We start from the raw sequence: 24,958 nt of genomic DNA, 5'->3' as shown, positions 1-24,958 counted from the left end.
TTTGATTCATGCTGAAAGCGTGTGATTTGATTCTGATGATCTGATGTTATCACAGTGGTAAACCAGTGGGTTTATAATATACTGTCACGTTCTCATGTCTGTGGAAGAGTCTGATGAAGTTGTTGCCAGTGGCAGGCAGAGGGTCACCAGAGGGTCAACAAAAGTGATAGAATCCATGATGGGTTAAAGGTCACACAAGAGCAAGAAGCTCTTTGATGCCCCTCGGGTCTGTGTGTCGGGTGAAAGATCATTTGCACTTGACAGTCAGTGAAGTGGATTTACTCAATGGGTGCCAACACTGACAGATGACATGCCAGTAGAGGTGATTTTGGAGCTTTATGTTATATATTGGATTGGTACACTGACTGGCTGACTGCTTGTTACTTTAGCAAAGTTTGGAGACAATAAACATAAGAATAATAATTTTCTGAGCTGAGAAGGCATTTTACATCGTATTTTTGTTCCTATTGTACATATTTATACCTATAATCATATCTTTATTCTTATTTCTATATTTATACCTATATATCTGTATATATAGTTAACAAGAATAATTACACTACTGCTTCTGTTATTTTTATTATTATTAAGCCAGATGCACAATTTGCACATACTTCTTTGCATATCGTATATTATATATATGCACGTTGTCCATTTGCTACACCTTACTTACTTTATTTCTATTTGTTTTAGTTCTTCTTCTTTTGCTTGTTTAACTACTGGATCTATATGTCTATCTATCTGTCTGTCCGTCCGTCTATCTGTTTGTCTGTCTGTCTGTCCGCCCGTCCTATCTATCTATCTATCTATCTATCTATCTATCTATCTATCTATCTATCTATCTATCTATCTATCTATCTATCTATCTATCTATCTAAAAAACTGATGTTTTAAGATAAAATAATATTTTAAAATTCTCTCCCTTTAAAAAAGCTTTTTTTCTTTATTTTTATCATCTATCCGTCAGTGTTACTCTGCAGGCTTGTAAACTGTATAAAATGTGCTGCTCCTGCCTCGAACTCTCCATGAGCTTTATGATCTTCTGTTCCTCTTATTCACTCCTGAGAGTAAATTACAGACTGACGGCTCGGGTCTTCATTTATTGTATAATGTGTCCTTCCGTTTTACGAGCTGCTTTTATCCCTAATCACGTCCAGGTGAAGCTCCATGTGTCCTGGTAACGTGTTCCTCAGCCTTGTGCCCTCAGAGTTCATCCGTGATCGCACTAATAGTGGTCGGTGACGGTTAGACATGTGCGGCGTGACCTTTTATCTTGTGCCTTTTCCACATCTGAGAAACTCTCACGAGCTGAAGAAAGTTTAATGTGGCGCTGTAAAGTACAGCACCTAGAGAGGGAAATAAATCTACTTCAGTCTGGTGTGATTTACAGACGGGGCTCAATTGTTTAATGCTGATTCCATGGATTAGTGTGCAGTACCTGTTGAAAGGATTACTTATCCCAGTAACGTGTAAATCTTCCTGTCTGAGTAATTCTGAGTCAGTTCCAGTGTTTTCTTTTTTACTTTATTAGCATGTCACTTTTTTCAGCTTTGTTCCACTGCTTTATTCATCATCAGTCTTTCACTCCTGCTTCACTACTCCCATCTCTACTATTCATTTTCATCATCTTTAGTAATAAACTGTAGTGCTGCTTTCTCTATTTATATTTGAAACTCTTGTGTGTGGTAGACCAGGTGACTTTGGAAGATTGCTGCATCCAATTAAATTGAATGTAATAATAAGTAATAAAACAAATAAATGTATGTTTTTTATTTGTAGGATCGTCCTACTGTTGTTATAAGGTCATGTGTTGTGTAATAAGAGCCCAGAGTTTGGGGGGGGGGGGGGGCATACACCAATCAGCCATAACATTAAAACCACCTCCTTGTTTCTACACTCACTGTCCATTTTATCAGCTCCACTTACCATATAGAAGCACTTTGTAATTCTACAATTACAGACTGTAGTCCATCTGTTTCTCTGCACGCTTTGTTAGTCCCCTTTCATGCTGTTCTTCAATGGTCAGGACCCCCACAGAGCAGGTATTATTTAGGTGGTGGATCATTCTCAGCACTGCAGTGACACTGACATGGTGGTGGTGTGTTAGTGTGTGTTGTGCTGGTATGAGTGGATCAGACACAGCAGCACTTATGGAGTTTTTAAACACCTTACTGTCACTGCTGGTCTGAGAATAGTCCACCAACCAAAAATATCCAGCCAACAGCGCCCCATGGGCAGCGTCCTGTGACCACTGATGAAGGGCTAGAAGATGACCGACTCAAACAGCAGCAATAGATGAGCGATCGTCTCTGACTTTACATCTACAAGGTGGACCAACTAGGTAGGAGTGTCTGATAGAGTGGACAGTGAGTGGACACGGTATTTAAAAACTCCAGCAGCGCTGCTGTGTCTGATCCACTCATACCAGCACAACACACACTAACACACTTCTATATGGTAAGTGGAGCTGATTAAATGGACAGTGAGTGTAGAAACAAGGAGGTGGTTTTAATGTTATTGCTGATCGGTGTATTTTTTTACAACCGAACTTATCTGCTTATCAAACTTAAAAGAGTTATCAGAAATCACCCCTAAGTTCTTAACACATGATCTATTAGAAATAGTAGAGCTATTTTGACAGAATGTGGTGCTATCACGGCGTTACAAAAACCTTTATCTTAGTGCGTCCCAAGGATCCAGACCCAGACAAAAACGCGAGATGGCAGGACCTGAAGAGAAAGGTAAAATCAATGCAAAAACACACAAAGAATAACACACGCAGACTACAAAAGCCGAATCTCGACCGGACGCAAAAGAGGACATGTTTGGGAAAAAGAGGATGTATGGTCACCCTACATAAATAGGTGCATGGTGTTACGTTAACCTAGCTATTGCAAAGACACACATTAGTGCACCTTAGTGCTGGTCCCAAGCCCGGATAGATACGAGAGTTGCACCAGGAAGGGCATCCGGGGTAAAAACTGTGCCAAATCAAATATGCAGATGAATGACCTGCTGTGGCAACCGCTAACGGGAGCAGCCAGAAGGAATCATTCATTTGATATCACAAAATGAACGAAATGTGGCAGCAAACACTTGAACATACCACATGGAATAACTGAACAGGGTGGAGATGCCAGCAGTTCAGATTCCAGCCTTCATCTGTTATCAGTACAGCAGCAAATCAAATAAAACAAACACTTTAAATCACCATCTCAGTTCTCTGTGTTATCCTGATGATAAGCAGATTTCACTTCACTGACTTTCTTATCAAATATACTGAAGATGTTCAGCGCTTGAGAACGTTCCACACTCAGGAAAACATTCTGCTTTATAAAGTGTTCTGTGGATATGTAGGAACTGCAGGGTTCCATCAGAGCGACAAACAAAACAACACTTTAGATCATCTTATCTTAAAGTGCTCGTACACTGTAGGGCCAAAAGTATCTGGAAACTTTGCATTGAGCTTGTTGGACACTCCATTCCAGATCCTGGGCATTCATCTGGTGGCACAACCACCTTTTTTAAGGCAGCCTTTTATTTTTTGGGAAGTTTTTTCTTAAGATGCTGGAGTGTGCATATGGGAATTTATGCCTATTCAGTTAAAAGAACACTTGTACGGTCTGACCATGACCACGTTGCTGGCAATTAATAAAGAAGATAGACTTTATTTGTCATATATACATATACAGTTGTACAGTACAATGAAATTCTTTCTTCGCATATCCCAGCTCGTTTGGACACTGGGGTCAGAGCGCAGGGTCAGCCATCGTACAGCGCCTCTGGAGCAGACAGGTTTAAGGGCCTTGCTCAAGGACCCAACAGTGGCTGCATAGCAGAGCCTGGATTTGAACCGCCAATCTTCCGGTTGATAGCTCAAAGCTCTACCCACTAGGCTACCACTGTCTCCTAATTAGTGTTCCACATCATCTCAGTGGTTTTCAGGTGATAGAAATGTAAAGCAGGCAGAGTAAAACACCAACGTTATTTCACTAATTCATTAACATTCAGGCGGCACGGTGGCTAAGTGAGTAGCACTGTCGCCTCACAGCAAGAAGGTCCTGGGTTCGATCCTCATTTGGGGCGGTCCGGGTCCTTTCTGTGTGGAGTTTGCATGTTCTCCCCGTGTCTGCGTGGATTTCCTCCGGGTGCTCCGGTTTTCTCCCACAGTCCAAAGACGTGCAGGTGAGGTGAATTGGAGACACAAAATTGTCCATGACTGTGTTTGATATAACCTTGTGAACTGATGAATCTTGTGTAATGAGTAACTACCGTTCCTGTCATGAATGTAACCAAAGTGTAAAACATCACGTTAAAATCCTAATAAACAAACAAACACTCCATTCCAGATCCATGGGCATTAATTTGGCGGTACAGGCACCCTCTTTTTTTAAAGCAATGACGGCCTTCACTTTTTTGGGGAGCTTTTTCCCCAAGATGCTGAAGTGTGCATGTGGGAATGTATGCCTATTCAGTCGAAAGAACACTTGTAAGGTCTGACCATGACCACGTTGTACAAGAAGGCTGTGCTCACAATCAGTGTTTCAACTCATCCTGGTGGTTTTCAGCAGGGTTTAGGTCAGGCAATAAAAATGTGTCAGCGCCCAGGTGGCGCAGCGGGCTATTCCGCTAGCACACCAGCACCGAGATTCTGAACTCTTTGGTTTGAAACTCGCCGTTGCCACCAGTTGGCTGGGCACCATCTAGCGGGCATAATTGGCGGTGCCTGCAGCAGACATGGTTCTGCTAGGGCGGGATGACCGGACTATGTGGGTGGGGTCTTCAAACGCTGTGTAAGGACTTAGATTGGCAGATAGAGAGGTGCCTGTGCAGAATGCCTGGGTGAAACAGGGGTCCACTAAGGGCTGTGCCCGGGTCGGAGGAGGCGTGAGCAGCAATATACCCACCTCGACTGCAATCAGGGATCCACCAGCAGCGGAAAACAAACTGACTACACTAAATTGGGAGAAAATGCATCAATAAAATAGGGAATAAAATGTGAAGCAGGCAGAGTAAAAACACCAACGTTATTTCACTATATTATTAATATTTACAAAAATGATTGTGAACAAAACGTGCCTGTTTTTGCAGGGCAGACCAGCATTACATTAACTTACAAAGTTTTATTGCTATTTTGTTTGTACTATAATTATAATTAATTTGTTTTTCTTGTTTAGTAAGAGAAATCAAGTCTGTTTTGGGCTTGAACAAGTGCAATGTGGTGTTAAACACTACATTCTGTATCAGTCTTTCTTTTTTTAACGTGAGCTGACATTTCTGAGGGCTGACGGCTAACTCCAATCTCATCTGAGCTTTGTTCACCAACACGTTACTGTAAAGCTGCATATGCTTACATTCATGCACAAACTTATGGACTTATGTAAATGAAAATAGAATAGCAACACCTTCAAAATGTCAAACTCATTTTCACAGAGGGTCACATCTGCATTATGGTGGCCCTCAAAGGGCTGATAGTAACGTATCCTGCTGTGATTGCAGTCTTAGACAATTTGTTGTTTATCCTGGAGGCTAAATTCTGTGTTTGGTGTCAAAATGCCAAATTTATACTGTATATTTATAATGTATATCTACATTTATATTGTACTCCTTTACCACAGACACAGGCTCATAACACAAGAGAAGCACAAACTTGTTTTTACTTTCCCATCTTTCATAAAATTTCCTCCTTCTGCTTAAATTTTCTCAATTTTCAATATTATTTGTAAATATTTCTCAACATCACTTGTTGGAAAACCGCCTCAGTTAAACGCTGATGTGGAAACACCGCCATCTAGTGACGGGATGCAGTTACTTGGCGGCATGCATTGTGGGAGATGCAGTTTATGTTTGATTTTCCAGTTTATTTTAGGACAATCGTACGTATTTTAAGCTCTCATGGGCCACATAAAATGACGTGGCGGGCCGGATTTGGCCCGCAGGCCTTGAGTGATTTATGTGAACATGTGATTTATAGGATTTCTTTTAAAGGAAAATGTACCACTAGACAAACTGCTTTTAATAAATACAGGCTCATGCAAATTACTTATTATTACTGCTGTTTAAACATTACCTGCGAACACTAACAAACGTTCTTTTTTTCGTTTAGGTCTGGTGGCTGGGTTTTCTATGAGCCCTCCTGTCCTCGACATCAGTAAAGACCAGCTCGTGATTAATGCCGAGGACACACTGACTATTACATGCAGGTAAATGAATTAAGTCTTTATGAAGTGTGATTGTAAATAAGCAGGCGGAGCAGTGGTGCAGCGGGCAGTGCTGGTACCACACATTAGATTTTACATTCACATTTTCGGCATTTAGCTGATGCTTTTTTATCCAAAGCGACTTACAGTACTGTGACAGTATGTTGTCTAAGCAATTGAGGGTTAAGGGCCTTACTCAAGGGCCCGACAGTGACAACCTGGCAGTGGTGGGGCTTAAACCAGCGACCTTTTGATTACTAGTCCAGTACCTTAACCACTAAGCTACAACTGCCCTTCAGCATGCCCTACCACCCAACTTTAGCATTTTAGAGTAGCCGCTTAATCTTCTGGTACACTGTATGCACAACAAGTGTAATAAATCAGTTACATAAAAGGAATTTATACGCTTCCATTAGTGCAGAAACAGTTTAGGGAAGGTCCTTTCCTGTTCCAACATGACTGTGCCCCTGTGCACAAAACAAGCTCTATAAAGCTTCTGAGTCCTGACTTCAGCACCACTGAACAGCTTTAATTAAATTAAATAAAGCAACATTGACAAAATGAGCACAAATTTCCACAGACATACTTCAAACGCTTGTAAGATGCCTCCTCAGAATGAAAAGAGCGTATATAAAAATGACACTGAAGAAAATTACATACAGTATAAGTTACTGTATTGTGATACCACTTGTGACCATACACAGGGGCGTAACTACCATGGGGCAGAGGGGGCAGGTGCACTGGGGCCCATGGCTGGGGGGGGGGGCCTCTACGACATGAACTCAACCCTGAACTCAAAGTCGTTATTATTATATTGCAATATTGTTGTGGCGAAATGTGAGTGACATTCAGCTCAGCCAATCAGAATGCAGCACCCAGTTTATACACGTGTGTTTGGACGTTCTGCAGTTAGTTTTGTATATGAGACTCGCCGTAGGGCTCCAACTAAACAGTTAAAGTAAACTCTACCTTGTCGTGTGCCTTTATTGCCACACCTCCACCACCGCACGCAGCAAAAGACCCGTAGCATTCCCGCTGGACGAGCAGCACTCGCAGCGGCTAGGTGAGTCGGCCCTCTACAGTAGCAAGTGGCTAATGCTAGCAGTAAAGTGTGCCGATAACAACAGTAAAAACACGACAATATTTTCGTTGAGTAAAATATTAAAATAACTAAAAAAAAATTTTAATATCAGAATACATGTAATCAAAATATACAATGAGTGCACAGCAAGGGATTTTGGGAATCTGTGTAACCTGCTTAACGTTACTAGATCAATATATATATATATATATATATATATATACAGTACAGGCCAAAAGTTTGGACACACCTTCTCATTCCTGTGGTTTTTCTTAATTTTTTTTTAAATTTTCTACATTGTAGATTAATACTAAAGACGTCCAAACTATGAAGGAACACATATGGAATTATGTAGTAAACAAAAAAGTGTTAAACAAACCAGAATATGTTTTATATTTTAGATTCTTCAAAGTAGCCATCTTTTGCTTTAATGACAGATTTGCACACTCTTTGAAATTTTCTCAACCAGCTTTATTAGGTTTCCACCTGGAATGGTTTTCAATGAATGTTTGTGCCTTGTCTAGAGTGAATTTTTGGAATTTGTTGCTTTTTTAATGTGTTTGAGACCATCAGTTGGGTTGTGCAGAGGTAGAGTTGGTAAAATATAAAACATATTCTGGTTTGTTTAACACTTTTTGGTTCACTACATAATTCTTCATAGTTTGGATGTCTTCAGTATTAATCTACAATGTAGAAAATAAAAATAATCAAGAAAAAACATTGAAGAGAAGGTGTGTCCAAACTTTTGGCTGGTGTGTCCAAACTTTTGGCCTGTACTGTATATACACGAAATTTGTTGAGGGGGCCCAACATTTTTTTTTGCACTGGGGCCCATGAGCTCCCAGTTATGCCACTGACCATACGCCTGAAAATAATCCACAACCGAAGTGTGTAATGTGATAAGTGGTGGTTCTTATTCACACAGGGGAGAGTAGAGAGGGCTTGATGGATTACAATCAGAACACAGTATTGCTACAAAGTGCACTTCATAGCAAGTATAGCAAAAAAATACATCAGGGTAAGTATCTCCATGTGAGCTGTGGGTATGAACATTTTGTCTAACAGGTATTTTAAAAATCATGCAGCACATTTGCTTTAATGAGACCATTCTGGCTCTCCACAAATGCACCTATCACCTGAACCATAAATGCTCATTATGCTCTTCATAACTGCAAAATGCCAGAATACACCAGCATAAAAAAATAAATGCTCTGAGTGCAAAATGCTAATGACAAAAAAAAAAAACGTTAAAGAGAATCAGAGCAGCTAATGAGAGTGCTAGTCTGTAATTCTGTGTTAGACTCATTGTTTGCAGGTTGGGCTCCAGACTCATTTTGACCATCACGAAAGATAAAGTGGTCAGTGAAGATGAATGAATGAATGAATTACTGCTTTTTTAGATAAATAATGAGATATGATGCAGATGAAATGGATCCAGTATCCTCCAGATTCTTCACATATTTATGGAATGTTACATTAGGAGAGGAATGTGGAGTCTTGATGATAAATATTTTCAGATAACATCATCATGACTTATATAAATCTATTTATTGGAAGTAACCAAAACATTGTACCGCTGTCTTAGCCAATAGTTCAGTAAATACACTTTTTTCCAGCGGCAGGAAACTTGCCTGTTGGGAATGAAGAAATATATTTTAGCAACTCACCAACATGAGCGGCACAAGTTCCAGTCCTTACAGTGCTTCATAATCCTGTTAGGATGGAAATCAAATGTTATTTCATTGGCAACTAAAATATGCAATCAATGCAACAATGTCCAGAAGTTTTTAGACACCTGACCATGAGCTTGTTGGATGTGACAGCTATGTGATCTTTTCAGCTAGAACAACATCCACTCTTCTGAGAATGTGTTACACAAGACTGTGGGAATTTGTGCCCATTCAGTTACAGTTCTCAGTTGCTTTGGTGCATTTCTCACATCACTATTAACATTTGCACAACAGTAAGTGCATTTCTCAAAACAATTAGTACAAACTGCAAAACCTAGTTGATAACCTGCAAAAGCGTGTCACTTGCTCAAAATGGATAGTTCATTCCTCAAAAGCAAGTATTCATGTCAATGAAAGTGTCAGTATCATCAAAATAAAATGTCCTGACACCATTGTTTATGAACAAGATAGTCAAATGGCTTTGTCATGTGTTCATTATGACAGTTCTGTAAGTGTTTTCCAATGCAAAAAAAGTCAGATCATGGTGACACTACCTGAAAATGCTCAAGACAGCACTATACACTATTAGCACACACATTTAAAATCTACAGTTAAGTTACACATTACTGTATTTAGTGAGGTAAATGAGTACAAGACACTCAATATGTATGTTTCACATCTTTACTGCATATGCTCTTTGCAATTCTAATTTGTTCACAGCATTGTGCTAAAGCAAAGTACAAACTTATTTACAACAAACATAAGAAACACACTTTGGGTAGAGCTGTGCACAACTGTAAACAATATTGCAGTACATATTGGAACTGAATACAACATACTGATTTTGAGAACTAGTTCAACTTTTTTGTATGTAATGATTCAACCAATGAAATGAGGACTATTAGTTTCATAGGGAATGACTATTCAGCATTCATAGGTATAATTCATTTTGACTGACATGACATAGCAAATGATAATGTTATAAAACAGCAGAGAATTGTATGAAAGCAATTGATGCATGTCCAAAAGCATTTGCAGTTTGTTGGAAGGAATGAGAAACTGCTACTATGATGTGCACAAATGACTAAATCTTGTGGAGGTTGAACTAACAGTTTCAGAGAATTTTAATTCTGATCAGAGAAATGCACCAAAGCAATTGAGAAAAACTGTAAGGCTGGGCACTGATAGATAGATGGACAGACAGACAGACAGGACAGGACAGACAGACAGACAGAAAGGTAGATAGATAGATATATTGAAAGATATATAAATGTGTAGATATAGATAGATAGACAGGTAGATAGATAGACAGACAGACAGATAGAAAGATAGATAGATAGACAGACAGACAGACAGATAGATAGAAGGATAGATAGATAGGTAGATAGACAGACAGACAGACAGACAGATAGACAGAAAAGTAGTTAGATTTACACCTGTTAGAAATTGTTGTGGCTGAAATGCAAGAGAACATTAAAAAGTCACTTTACTTTTGTTCATATAGTGTAAGTACATTAAGCTGTATGAGGCTGAACAGAATCATTTATAGATTATTAATCTTGGGTTCTGGTTTCAGCATTTTGAATGAATGAATGAATGAATCCTTTATTGTCATTGCACATTGTACTTGTACACTTGCGCAACGAAATTGAAGTACAACTCCCCCCCACCCCTCTTTTGCACTCAGAGCTGTTATATTTTTATTATTCTGAGTTTTTTTTTATTCCGGTGTATTTTGGCATTCTGCACTTATGAAGAGCATGAAGAGTGTTTATGGTTCAGGTGATAGGTGAATTTGTGGACAGCCAGAATGGTTACATTAAAGCAAACGTACTTCGTGATAGTTAAAAATAATGGTGGACAAAATGCTCATACCCATATGTCACATAAAGATACCCTGACATGCCATTAAGTGCACTTTGTAGCAATACAATGTTCTATGTAATCTATCTGTTGCTATGAATGCCGTGTCAAGCCTTCTTTACTCTCCCTGTGTGAATGAGAACCACCACTTACCACACACTTCGATTGTGGATCATTTTCAGGGCAGCATTGACATGTTAGTCACAGGCAAAGTCATAAACAGTCTAAGAGCAAAATCAACATTCGAAATTATTGACCGTATGTTTCATTTCATTTTTGAATTGTTCACCGTCATCCAAAAAGTCCTTCTCCAACTCACCTGCATATCGTCGCTGTCCGATGAAAAACACATATCTCCAAAAACCAACTTTTCAGGAAAAGGAAAAACGTAACGGTAACGGTGCAAACAAACCACAGACAGCACAATTTAGATACAATACGGTACATTTACCACTGCACATAACTCATCTAATGCCTAGTTCACACTACACGACTTTCCAAGTGGTCAGATTACTTTACAGTTCACACCACATCTCTTGTAATCGGGAGTCTTTTAAGTCGGTGTGGCTTTCACACTACACGACTGATCGGCGATAGGGGGTTTCACACTACACCATCTATCACCAACTGGAATCGCAGGCGAGCTTCTCTGTTCTCCCAAACTACGTTCTGTCACGAAAACACACGCAAGAAGTGACGAGGGGTTTAATGACACCAGGTCCAAAATGCACGTCAACAAGTAGCGAGCGATCAAAGTGGATTTGAGTGGATTTGGCAACACGACCAGCAGGGATTGTTCTATAGTGAGTTGGAGGTTAATAAATATTTTTTGCAATGCAGCGTTGGTGTTTTGTAGAGAACGATCAGGTCAGCAAGAGTGTAAATATTGTGTGTGTGCCAATGTATTCTGATATAAACTATATTACGCCCCTGTCCTACATTTTTACAACGTCTCCCCCACATTTCCTCTCACCCCGTATCTTACGTTCTAATTGGCTGTTCGACATAGCACTCATTGCCAGTTGGGCAACTCTGATTCAGATATTTGACATGCTAGAAATGTCACTTCTGTCGCGAGCCGAGCACTCGGTCACCCACAAACAAGCACGATTTCTGGCTCTCACAGACCTGTAACTTCTTCTTTAAGAAGCTCTTCTGTCCTCCACTCGTTACCTGTATTAATGGCACCTGTTTGACCTCGTTATCTGTATAAAAGACACCTGTCCACAGCCTCAAACAGTCAGACTCCAAACTCAACCATGGCCAAGACCAAAGAAAATTGTAGACCTGCACCAGGCTGGGAAGAGTGAATCTACAATAGGCAAGCAGGTTGGTGTGAATAAATCAACTGTGGGAACAATTGTAAGAAAATGGAAGACATACAAGACCATTGATAATCTCCCTCGATCTGGGGCTCATCCCGTGGGGTAAAAATGATCATGAGAACGGTGAGCAAAAATGCCAGAACTACACAGAGGAACCTGATGAATGACCTGCAGAGAGCTGGGACCAAAGTAAAAAGGCTACCATCAGTAACACACTACGCCGAGAGGGACTCAAATCCTGCAGTGCCAGGTGTGCCCCCCTGCTTAAGCCAGTACATGTCCAGGCCCGTCTGAAGTTTGCCAGAGAGCATATGGATGATCCAGAAGAGGACTGGGAGAATATCATGTGGTCAGATGAAACCAAAATGGAACTTTTTGGTAAAAACTCAACTCGTCGGGTTTGGAGGAAGAAGAATGCTGAGTTGCATCCCAAGAACACCATACCTACTATGAAGCATGGGGGTGGAAACATCATGCTTTGGGGCTGTTTTTCTGCAAAGGGGACAGGACGACTGATCCGTGTTAAGGGAAGAATGAACGGGGCCATGTATCGTGAGATTTTAAGCCAAAACCTCCTTCCATCAGTGAGAGCATTGAAGATGGAACGTGGCTGGGTATTCCAACATGACAATGATCCCAAACACACCGCTCGGGCAACGAAGGAGTGGCTCCGTAAAAAGCATTTCAAGGTCCTGGAGTGGCCTAGCCAGTCTCCAGACCTCAACCCCATAGAAAATTTGTGGAGGGAGTTGAAAGTCCGTGTTGCCCCAAAACATCACTGCTCTAGAGAAGATCTGCATGGATGAATGGGCCAAAATACCAGCTACAGTGTGTGCAAACCTGGTGAAGACTTACAGGAAACGTTTCACCTCTGTCATTGCCAACAAAGGTTATGTTACAAAGTATTGAGTTGAACTTTTGTTATTGACCAAATACTTATTTTCCACCATAATTTACAAATAAATTCTTTAAAAATCCTACAATGTGATTTCCTGTATTTTTTTTTCTCATTTTGTCTCTCATAGTTGAAGTGTACCTATGATGAAAATTCCAGACCTCTCTCATCTTTCTAAGTAGGAGAACTTGCACAATCAGTGGCTGACTAAATACTTTTTGGCCCCACTGTAGTCCGGTCCCCACCCTGCAGACACGGTGGCCAATTAGTATCTGCTACAGGCACTGCCAATTATGCCCGCCAGATGGCGCCCAGCCGACCGGTGGCAATACCGAGCCTCGAACCCGGGAGTTCAGAAACTCAGTGCTGGTGTGTCAGCGGAATATATAGGAATTACATATTTAGGAAATACAATTATAAAATAAAGTAAAGTAAAGTTGGGGGGGAGAAGGAGGAGATACACAGTTTTGATGGACAGGTCTAGCAGACAATGGAGATACTTGCTAAAGAGATTGTGAAGAGAAGTCAACACATGTAAAAAAGGGAAAACTGCTAAAAGTGGAGATACGTATTTTTCATCGGACAGCGATGATATTTATTTTGGAGATTTGCTGCCAATATCCACAAGCCATGTGTTTAAACAGAGATAATTTTGTTCAAAAACCCAAATGTCTGCCGAATGTCACTGTACCTCCAATCCATTTCTGTAAGGAGTCGTTCTATAACAGACATGAAAAGTGTTTTTGAGCCCCTCTGCTGTACTATAATCACACACTTTTAAGCCTATTAGCCAGTATTGGTGGAACAGACCTCTCTGACACACTTATTTATTTGCAGCTGCAAGTAAACAGTGATGGAGAATCTGCAAAATATTGATTTTTACGAACCTTCACAAACCAACCAATCCTGAAATTAAAATAAGATGAAGATAAGATTCCTTTATTGATCCCCTTGGGGAAAAATTTAATTGTTACAGCAGCTCCAGTACAAAGTAAATACTGTTAGTGTTACGTGGGAGGAGAAATGAGGACCCAGGATGCAGAGAATAAAATAAAAATGTTTTATTGAAAAGTAAACAAATAATAACCAGGGATATAACATTAAACATAGGAAAACTTAACCGAGTCGCGAATCCCCATCGCCGCTTGCAAGGCCGTCGCGACCGGTATTGCAGGGATGGAGCTTCTCCATGATGGAAACGATAGAAAAACCCCGAACACGCCTCAGCGCAGCTCGGGGATCAGATGGCTCTGTCGCCAGCCGCGTTTCACAACACAGCTGGTGACAGAGCCAATCTATAGAAAAGTCCGAACTCGCCTCTGTCTCCAGCCGCACCTTGCCGTCACCGGGCAGAAGCACACCTATAGGAAACAAGAGAAAAACCCGAACTCGCCTCAGCGTAGTCCGGGGAAAACGGTGGCTCTGGCACCAGCCGCACCTTGCTGTCACCGGGCAGAAGCACACCTATTTAAAACAAGAAAGCCCCCGAAATCGCCTGTAGCGCAGTTCGGGGGAACAGAAGGCTTTGTCGTCAGCCGCAGCTGGAAAGAAGCCAGTCTGTTATAGGAAACAGTAAAAGAACCCAAACTCGACTCGGCGTAGTCCGGGGAAAACCGGTGGCTCTGGCACCAGCCGCACCTTGCTGTCACTGGGCAGAAGCACACCTAAAGGAGATAAGAGAAAACCCAGACTCGCCTCGGCGTAGTCCGGAGAAACCGGTGGCTCTGGCACCAGCCGCACCTTGCAGCCACCGGGCAGAGCACACCAGTTTAAAACAAGAAAACCCCCGAAATCACCTGTGGCGCAGTTCGGGGGAACAGGTGGCTCTGTCACCGGCCGCACCTTGCTGTGACCGGGCAGAAGCACACCTATTCAGAACAAGAAAGCCCCCGAAATCGCCTATGGCGCAGTTCGGGGGAACGGACGGCTTTGTCGTCAGCCGCAGCTGGAAAGAAGCCAGTCTGTTATAGCGCAAAGAGCACGCCGAGCTCGCCGTCGCGAGATTCGGAAAAGCCCTGAACTCGCCGTCGCGGTGTTCGGGGGAACGGGTGGCTACATCGTCAGCCGCAGCTGGAAAGAAGCCAACCCGTTTAGTGCAAGGAACACGCCGAAATCGCCGTCGCGATGTTCGGGAATTCACCGAACCCGCCGTCGCACAGTTCGGGGAATCAGGTGGCCGTGTCATCGATCGCGCCTCAGCACGACCGGGAAGGAGCACACCTGTTTAGCACAAGGGACACCCCGAAATCGCCGTCGCGCAGTTCAGGGAGCCCGTTGGCTAACTCGCCAGCCACTCCTTGCTGTGGCTGGGAGAGAAACAAAAACCGTCGACTTTAACTAAAAGAAACCAAACCAAACAAAACAGGGGTTAAAGGCATGACAGCTGCAGGTTGTCAGCCTTAATTAGGAGGCCTCTAATTTAAGGCCTTTGTTCCAGAGGATCTGTAATTCCTGCGACGCCGGGGACCATGGTAGGTTAACCCCAACGCCACAGGAAACATTACAGTTAGAGTAAATAAAATAGGGTATAATATAATAAAATATTGACTATATAATGGCAATTACTATATATATATATATGTATATATATATATATATATATATATATCCATCGATCAGCCATAACATTAAAACCACCTCCTTGTTTCTACACTCACTGTCCATTTTATCAGCTCCACTTACCATATAGAAGCACTTTGTAGTTCTACAATCACTAACTGTAGTCCATCTGTTTCTCTACATGCTTTGTTACCGCCCTTTCATGCTGTTCTTCAATGGTCAGGACCCCCACAGGACCACCACAGAGCAGGTATTATTTGGGTGGTGGATCATTCTCAGCACTCCAGTGACACTGACATGGTGGTGGTGTGTTAGTGTGTGTTGTGCTGGTATGAGTGGATCAGACACAGCAGCGCTGCTGGAGTTTTTAAACACCTCACTGTCACTGCTGGACTGAGAATAGTCCACCAACCAAAAATATATCCAGCCAACAGCGCCCAGTGGGCAGCGTCCTGTGACCACTGATGAAGGGCTAGAAGATGACCGACTCAAACAGCAGCAATAGATGAGCGATCGTCTCTGACTTTACATCTACAAGGTGGACCAACTAGGTAGGAGTGTCGAAGAGAGTGGACAGTGAGTGGACATGGTATTTAAAAACTCCATCAGTGCTGCTGTGTCTGATCGACTCATACCAGCACAACCCACCCAAATAATACCTGCTCTGTGGTGGTCCTGTGGGGGTCCTGACTATTAAAGAACAGGGTGAAAGCAGGCTATAAAAGTATGTAGAGAAACAGATGGACTACAGTCAGTAATTGTAGAGCTACAAAGTGCTTCTATATGGTAAGTGGAGCTGATAAAATTTAATGTAAAGTCAAGTGCAGGACAAAGTGGGGGATCTTTGAGTATTTATTGTGTGTGTGTGTGTGTGTGTGTGTGTGTGTGTGTGTGAAAGGGAGAATGGCTTGCCAGTGTGAGGACAACCTGTGTATTCTGCTATTGTAATGCAGTCTGATGGCAGCTGGCAGTTGGCACAAAAGAACGCCCGAAGCGCTCCGTTTTGCTCTTTGGTGGAATGAGCCTGTGGCTAAATGAACTGCCCAGCTGCCACAGTTCCTCACTGAGAGGGTGAGAGGGATTGTCCAGGATCACTCTGACTTTATCTTTTATCCTCCTCTCACCCACTACCTCCAGACTGTCCAGCTCCAGACCCACCACAGAGTTGACTTTCCTCACCAGCTCACCAGCCTATTCAGCAAATGACAGTGTTTATCATTATAATGGCGTTATAATGGACCAGTGGGGTTCAGATTTTGTAAAGGAAATAAATAAATAAAAATAAATGAAACATCTGGCCAATCAATAGGCCTTAATCCCTGTGTGGGCACTAAGGCTGCAGCAGAGGGTAGCTTGTGCAGTAATCTGCCCCTGGGTGCTGGCATGAGTGTATAATGACACTGACTTGGTGTGTTTGGTGTTGAGCCAACCAATAAGGTCCAGCCAACGCACTCAAACCAGCACCACACACATTACCACAATACAAGGCTGTAATCACAATATACTGTACACTGATCAGCCATAACATTAAAACCACCTCCTTGTTTCTACACTCACTGTCCATTTTATCAGCTCCACTTACCATATAGAAGCACTTTGTAGTTCTACAATTACTGACTGTAGTCTGTCTGTTTCTCTGCATGCTTTTTTAACCTGCTTTCACCCTGTTCTTCAATGGTCAGGACCCCCACAGGACCACCACAGAGCAGGTATTATTTAGGTGGTGGATCATTCTCAGCACTGCAGTGACACTGACATGGTGGTGGTGTGTTAGTGTGTGTTGTGCTGGTATGAGTGGATCAGACACAGCAGTGCTGCTGGAGTTTTTAAACACCGTGTCCACTCACTGTCCACTCTACTAGACACTCCTACCTAGTTGGTCCACCTTGTAGATGTAAAGTCAGAGACGGTCGCTCATCTATTGCTGCTGTTTAAGTCGGTCATCTTCTAGACCTTCATCAGTGGTCACAGGACGCTGCCCACGGGGCGCTGTTGACTGGATATATTTGGTTGGTGGACTATTCTCAGTCCAGCAGTGATAGTGAGGTGTTTAAAAACTCATACCAGCACAACACACACTAACACACCACCACCATGTCAGTGTCACTGCAGTGCTGAGAGTGATCCACCACCCAAATAATACCAGCTCTGTAGTGGTCCTGTGGGGGTCCTGACCATTGAAGAACAGCATGAAAGGGGGCTAACGAAGCATGTAGAGAAACAGATGGACTACAGTCAGTAATTGTAGAACTACAAAGTGCTTCTATATGGTAAGTGGAGCTGATAAAATGGACAGTGAGTGTAGAAACAATGTCATGGCTGATTGGTGTATATTTGGCGGACCTGCCAAACCCCCCCCACTATTCACTAGATTTGCGTAATGGTAGGATCAGTTCTTAATGGAAGAAATGTATTAGAATGGTAGGAAACCCCAATACCCCCACACCTAGAGATTTAATCCCCCCAGTGGTCACTTCATGGCTCAGGCTTTACCATAATACACTTATACCAGCGCCACACACACACCACCACGATACCCTTGTACCAGCTTTAACAGGGTTTCCTTATTCTCCATTGCATACTTACTTATTATGCTCAATGTGTTGCTATAAAATAATCATATGTATTGATTACTGATCATTCTGGACCCCACTGACTGTTTTTAATGTCTTGATCCAGGGGACAGCACATTCTGGACTGGTCCTGGCCAGAGCGATCTCTCAGCAAAGTCAAGTTCAGTGAGCGAGACGAACGGCGGTCGTTCAGCCAGGATCGGAGAGCGCTGTGGGCGAAGGAGTGTCGGGGGGAGCCGGGCAAACCCTACTGCAAGAGCCTGGTGCTGACCAAGAGCCACAGCAATGACACCGGCTACTACCGCTGCTTCTACCAGGATATTAGAGCTATTATTGATGGAACCACGGCTGCCAGCATATACGTCTTTGTCCGAGGTAAATCCTGCTGGTGTTTTTTAAAGTAAAAGATGATGAACCAACACCCCACCCGCCCCAGTGTCCCATAAATATTAAACGACAGACTATGTGGAGATGAAAAACGCCATGACATGATGCCACGTCTTTTATTCTCTAATAACAAAACAGTTTGAGGTCATAATAAGTATAACTAAAAATAAACTTATTATAAAATAATAAATAACTGTTAATAAGTAACAGGTTATGTAGACTATATGGCCAAAAGTATTTGGACGCCTGACCGCGAGCTTGCTGGACGTCTTATTTTAAAAACAAATGCTATAGCTGCTCAGGTGGCGCAGCGGTAAAACACACTAGCACACCAGAGCTGACATTTCAGACTCGTCGGTTCAAAACTCAGCTCTGCCATCCGGCTGGGCTGGGCGGCTACATGAACAAAGTTTGGTTGTTGTTCATACAGGGAGGGAGCCGGATAGGGACGTCATAACTAATGCAATCATGGCCTCTGCTGGCTGATTGATGGCGTCTGCACAGAGTTGAGAGATAATGTGTTGATCAGGGTGTGGCTCTCAGTACACAAAGCTGATCCGCATATGAACTCACTAATACCTCACTAAAAAGATGCAGTCGGCTACTGCACTCGTGTTGGATGGGGCGTGTGTCAGTTCGCTCTCCTCAATCGGGGGGTGGGTGGGTGGGTGGGTGGGGGGGGGGGGGTCAGCACCAGTAGAGAGGAAGCATAACGCAATTGGGTAAAAATTGGACACGCTAAAAATCGGGAGGAAAAGGGATAAAATGCATTAAAATCATGTTAAAATAGAGTGACCTCCATGTGATCTTTTTTTCTCTCTTGTGAGAAGGTTTGAAATGTGTCTGTAGGAATTTGTGCCCATTCAGTCAAAAAAGATGCATTTTACGTCACCCTACACTCCCGAGAAGGAGGCTGTTTGAATTCTTAGATGCCTTAAAATGCTGCCTAGTAAGGCACCTTAAATTTGAATGGTATTTTGCCTGAATAACGAGGGAGCATCCGCTATTTAGGCAGCTGCCTGTGTAGGCAGTAAGACAGCAAGGCAGCTCACTAGGTTTTTGAACACACCCTTTGTGTATCAACCCAATCCAATCGTGTTTGCTATGTTGATGCATCGTTGACTTAATGCTGCGTTCAAGTTGCTTTCAATTTTTGCACATTGCTGCCAGACTGTGTTTACTAATAATTGTGTACAGTGGGGCCAAAAAGTATTTAGTCAGCCACTGATTGTGCAGGTTCTCCTACTTAGAAAGATGAGAGAGGTCTGTAATTTTCATCATAGGTACACTTCAACTATGAGAGACAAAATGAGAAAAAAAAATCCAGGAAATCACATTGTAAGATTTTTAAAGAATTTATTTGTAAATTATGGTGGAAAATAAGTATTTGGTCACCCACAAACAAGCAAGATTTCTGGCTCTCACAGACCTGTAACTTCTTCTTTAAGAAGCTCTTCTGTCCTCCACTCATTACCTGTATTAATGGCACCTGTTTGACCTCGTTATCTGTATAAAAGACACCTGTCCACAGCCTCAAACAGTCAGACTCCAAACTCAACCATGGCCAAGACCAAAGAGCTGTCGAAGGACATCAGGAAGAAAATTGTAGACCTGCACCAGGCTGGGAAGAGTGAATCTACAATAGGCAAGCAGGTTGGTGTGAATAAATCAACTGTGGGAGCAATTGTAAGAAAATGGAAGACATACAAGACCATTGATAATCTCCCTCGATCTGGGGCCCCACGCAAGATCTCATCCCGTGGGGTCAAAATGATCATGAGAACGGTGAGCAAAAATCCCCCCATGAAGCATGGGGGTGGAAACATCATGCTTTGGGGCTGTTTTTCTGCAAAGGGGACAGGACGACTGATCCGTGTTAAGGGAAGAATGAACGGGGCCATGTATCGTGAGATTTTAAGCCAAAACCTCCTTCCATCAGTGAGAGCATTGAAGATGGAACGTGGCTGGGTATTCCAACATGACAATGATCCCAAACACACCGCTCGGGCAACAAAGGAGTGGCTCCGTAAAAAGAATTTCAAGGTCCTGGAATGGCCTAGCCAGTCTCCAGACCTCAGAACCATAGAAAATGTGTGGAGTCCGTGTTGCCCAGCGACAGCCCCAAAACATCACTGCTCTAGAGAAGATCTGCATGGATGAATGGGATATCTATCTATCTATCTATCTATCTATCTATCTATCTATCTATCTATCTATCTATCTATCTATCTATCTATCTATCTATCTATCTATCTATCTATCTAATATCTATATATCTATCTTTCTGTTTGTCTGTCTGTCTCTCTGTCTGAATGTGTGTCCATCTATCTATTTATCTATCTGTCTGTCTGTCATATTGGTAAATTCTTATTGCCGCTGTTTTGTTGGTTTTGCACTGAACCCTGATGTTTAAATGAAAAATAATCATCTCTAATTTTTAATCAGCAGCACAAAACATTAATTGGTTTTTATTCAGCTCATCATGCTCGTTCATTACTCTCACAATCCATTATAGATACTGTGGTTAAACTTTTGATCTGTCCCAATCATGAGGCTTTAAATGTCCTTTTATTAATTATCTTTTAATGATGTGTCATACATTCTTCACCATCATCAGTGATTCATCAGCTGTAAACTCATCGTGTTTGGTTGGATGAGCTCACACAACAAATGATTTTGTCCTTCCGTCTGTTACGAGGACATCTTCAGCGCTTCAGTGAGCTCTCATCATGCCAAACTCATTTCCTCTTAAAATTACTTTCTTTACATTTACTTACTCTCATCATTCCAACAGCAATTAAACAGTCGTCACTGCTCCACTTTATGGTGCCGTCCCAAAACAAACAAGTCATCAGGACACGGGGAATCAGACGTTTGTTTTTATGCCCTTGTTAATTCAATTTTCTACGCTTGGCACGCATCTCATTACACAGCCCCGCTTTACTTTGGAAACGGGACAAGGACGTGCTAAATAGCCTCCCTCATTCAAATGTTCAAACGCTAAATGGTTTTAGAGCCGGAACATGTTTGCTTTGACTCTGAAAAAGGGCCCTAATATTGAAAAATCTAAAAGATAATAAATATAATAAAACACACACTGCTATTCTTTGCTTCAAGGCTTTCGTTGTGTTTTGTTAACATTTTCTCTTGTCACATACTTGGTTCATGAAAACACATTCCTTGTATTTAAAACTAACATTACACCAAAATGACTTTATAAATAAAACAACGTTTTGCTTGACACTTCTGATTAAGGATTCGACTTGGCTTATTGCTAAAATCCAACAATATGATCTTTATAGGGTTAACTTGGGTAGCTGATGATGGGGATGATGATGATTAAATTGGTACATGCTGTAAATGTTTAATTCAGAATGAACGTCATGTAAGTAAAATGAGCTTGGTGTTTAAAGAGGGCATCAATTTTATAGCTTCAATCCATCAGTTAATACTGTCATAAGTCTCACATTAAACCTCCAACACTGGTGCTCTAATTTGAATAATACAAAATAATTAAAATTAAATATTTATCATAGTTATAATTTAATCATACTGTATAATACAGTATATATGTTCTAATGGGAAGGGGTTGTGGAGAGCTCAGTACAATGGTAAAAGTATAGCCCACTACTGCTGAGATCTGGGGATGCAGGATTTACATCTCAGTGCTGCTATCCAGAGATGTTCACAAGTCACAAAATATGAGTCCCAGTCAATTCACGAGTCAATATAATCTACACAAAATATATATTGGAAATGTAGCGTAGAAATAAACAAATAATCTGTAAGTTCAGATAAAAAACAACAACAGATTAGCGACTGTATTTTGCCATTTTACTTTATGCCTTTACTTTCCTAGGTACCGGTTAAAAGCTTAAACTGACGTTTTGTTTTCATTGCAAATTACAGCACAGCGGCTAAAATCCTAAACACAGCAAAAAAAATATCCATAGTACTGCTTATCTTAGCTAATGTTGTTCCAGATCCTATTACATTTATGAGCGCCAAGTCCGAGTCATTTGAAACGAGTCTGAGTCTAGTCTGAAGTTGCTGTGTGTGCACAGACTCGAGTCCCCATATCTGCTGCTATCAGCCGGTCAGGCGTCTGCATGGACATGATTGGCTAATGTCCAGGGAACTGGCTGAAGAGCCTAGGCATTGGGAGCATTATGAGCACTGACAGGTGAAGTGAATAACACTGCTTATCTCTTCATCACGGCACCTGTTAGTGGGGGGGGGATATATTAGGCAGCAAGTGAACATTTTATCCTCAAAGTTGATGTTAGAAGCAGGAAAAATGGGCGAGCGTGAGGATCTGAGCAAGTTTGATGAGGGCCAAACTGTGATGGCTAGATGACTGGGTCAGAGCATCTCCAAAACTGCAGCTCTTGTGGGGTATTCAGTGAACTGCAGTGGTCAGTATCTATCAAAAGTGGTCCAAGGAAGGAACAGTGGTAAACCGGCGACAGGGTCATGGGTGGCCAAGGCTCATTGATGCACGTGGGGAGCGAAGGCTGACAGACGAGCTACTGTAGCTCAAATTGCGGAAGAAGTTAATGCTGGTTCTGATAGAAAGGTGTCAGAATACACAGAGCATCACAGTTACAGGGCTGTTTTGTCAGCAAAAGGGGGACCAACACAATATTAGGAAGGTGGTCATAATGTTATGGCTGATCGGTGTGTATATCTCTGTGCTTACACTATTATTATTACAATCTTCATCCTGGTTACTGTCACAGTGGGTCTGGAATCACCCGCTCACAGTAAAGGCAGGAAATAACACCCCAGACAGGTCACCACAGACACACACACATACACTCATACCTAGGGCATTTTTTTGCATCTTCAATTCACCTAACTTACATGTTTTGGACTGTGGGAGGAAACCGGAGCTCCCAGAGGAAACCCACACAGACACAGGGAGAACCCAGACTGCTCCACCTGGGAATCAAACCCAGGACCTTCTTGCTGTAAGGCGACCGTGTTACCCAGTCAATACATATTTTGCTAATTTAAATAGTTTAGGCTAATATTTCTAACCAGTTCATTGGTTAGCAGTGGGGCTTCCAGTTCAGGTAAAATCATCGGTCCCTGTACGTTCCCCTGCAGTCAGACCTTTGAACGCATGAGTGAAAGGAAAACCAGCCGTGGGTGCCCCACTGCTCCGTCCGCTCGTGTGAAACGCTCGGTGATTTCTCCTGACAAGGTGCAGAAACGTTTCCTCAGATCTTACCAGGTGGTTGATTAGAAGCAGCTGAAATTGCAGCTATAAATTAGGCCGGGGCGTGAAGCGGGTCAGCTCAGTACATGTGGCTTCGGTTAGCTGCCCACACCACCCTGCGTTCTCTTAATATGCCTTGTACATAACACCTCAATCATTCCTGCCATCCGTACCCGCGCTCCGTCACCTTCTCCTACTGCTAATTCACTGTTAAGTACCACTACTCAAGGGCCGTGGATTTTCCTCTTAGGCTGGATTTTGCAGACCACCGAGGGATTGAAACATAAACTTGCTGACTGGTGCTTTTGTTCACACTCTCACATCCTCAGGTGAAAATTGTGTTTTATAAAAAATGGAACCCTGTAGAGAAGGATTAAGAAGCGTATGATTTTTTAATAAAACCCAGTATGGATTACGAAGCCTCTGGGGTTTGGTTTCCCAGCGGCCCTGGACCTTTGGCGCGACTCCCACAAAACCACTTTATTAGAAAGTCTAAAAATGCTCACGTGGATGGTGACCAAGCTCAAACAGAAGAAGAATCACAGATTGGGGATGATGGATGATGGCATTAAGAAATGATTGGCACCTTATGCTGTGAATAAAAGTTTGAAATTTAAGAAGCATTAACATTTTATATTGCAATGAGTTTTCATGCCACAAACTACCCAGAGATAAACATCAGTACAGCTACAATATATGGTGGGCGGCATGGTGGCTAAGTGGGTAGCACTGTCGCCTCACAGCAAGAAGGTCCTGGGTTCCATCCCCAGGTGGCGCGGTCCGAATCCTTTCTGTGGCATTTTAAGTTCACATGTTCTCCCCGTGTCTGCGGGGGTTTCCTCTGGGTGCTCCGGTTTCCTCCCACAGTCCAGAGACGTGCAAGTGAGGTGAATTGGAGATACTAAATTGTCCATGACTGGTTGATATAAACTTGTGAACTGATGAATCTTGTGTAATGAGTAACTATCGTTCCTGTCATTAATTTAACCAAAGTGTAAAACATGACGTTAAAATCCTAATAAACAAACAAACAAACAATATACGGTCAAAATTAGCTGTAGCCTAGTGTTTAAGGTACTGGACCAGTGATCAGAAGGTTGCCGGTTTAAGCCCCACCACTGCCAGGCTGCTGCTGTTGGGCCCTTGAGCAAGGCCCTTAACCCTCAATTGCTTAGACTTTATAC

At 42.3% G+C, this 24,958-nt stretch overlaps 1 protein-coding gene across 1 annotated transcript in view; it reads left to right on the top strand.

The window, feature by feature from the left end:
- The first annotated feature begins 2,719 nt into the window (after window positions 1-2,719).
- Window positions 2,720-24,958, top strand: part of flt4 (fms related receptor tyrosine kinase 4) — a 68,597-nt gene continuing 46,358 nt past the window's right edge. Inside the window, exons 1-3 of the mRNA XM_062999671.1 lie at window positions 2,720-2,741; window positions 6,107-6,203; window positions 18,273-18,541. Of these exons, the coding sequence (XP_062855741.1) occupies window positions 2,720-2,741; window positions 6,107-6,203; window positions 18,273-18,541 (388 nt within the window). The remainder of the gene's footprint in view (window positions 2,742-6,106; window positions 6,204-18,272; window positions 18,542-24,958) is intronic.

This window comes from Trichomycterus rosablanca, chromosome 8, assembly GCF_030014385.1.
Source record: "Trichomycterus rosablanca isolate fTriRos1 chromosome 8, fTriRos1.hap1, whole genome shotgun sequence".
In the NCBI taxonomy this organism is placed as follows: Eukaryota; Metazoa; Chordata; class Actinopteri; order Siluriformes; family Trichomycteridae; genus Trichomycterus; species Trichomycterus rosablanca.
The sequence above is the reverse complement of the archived record's forward strand: the minus strand, read 5'-3'. Positions and strand labels throughout refer to the sequence as shown.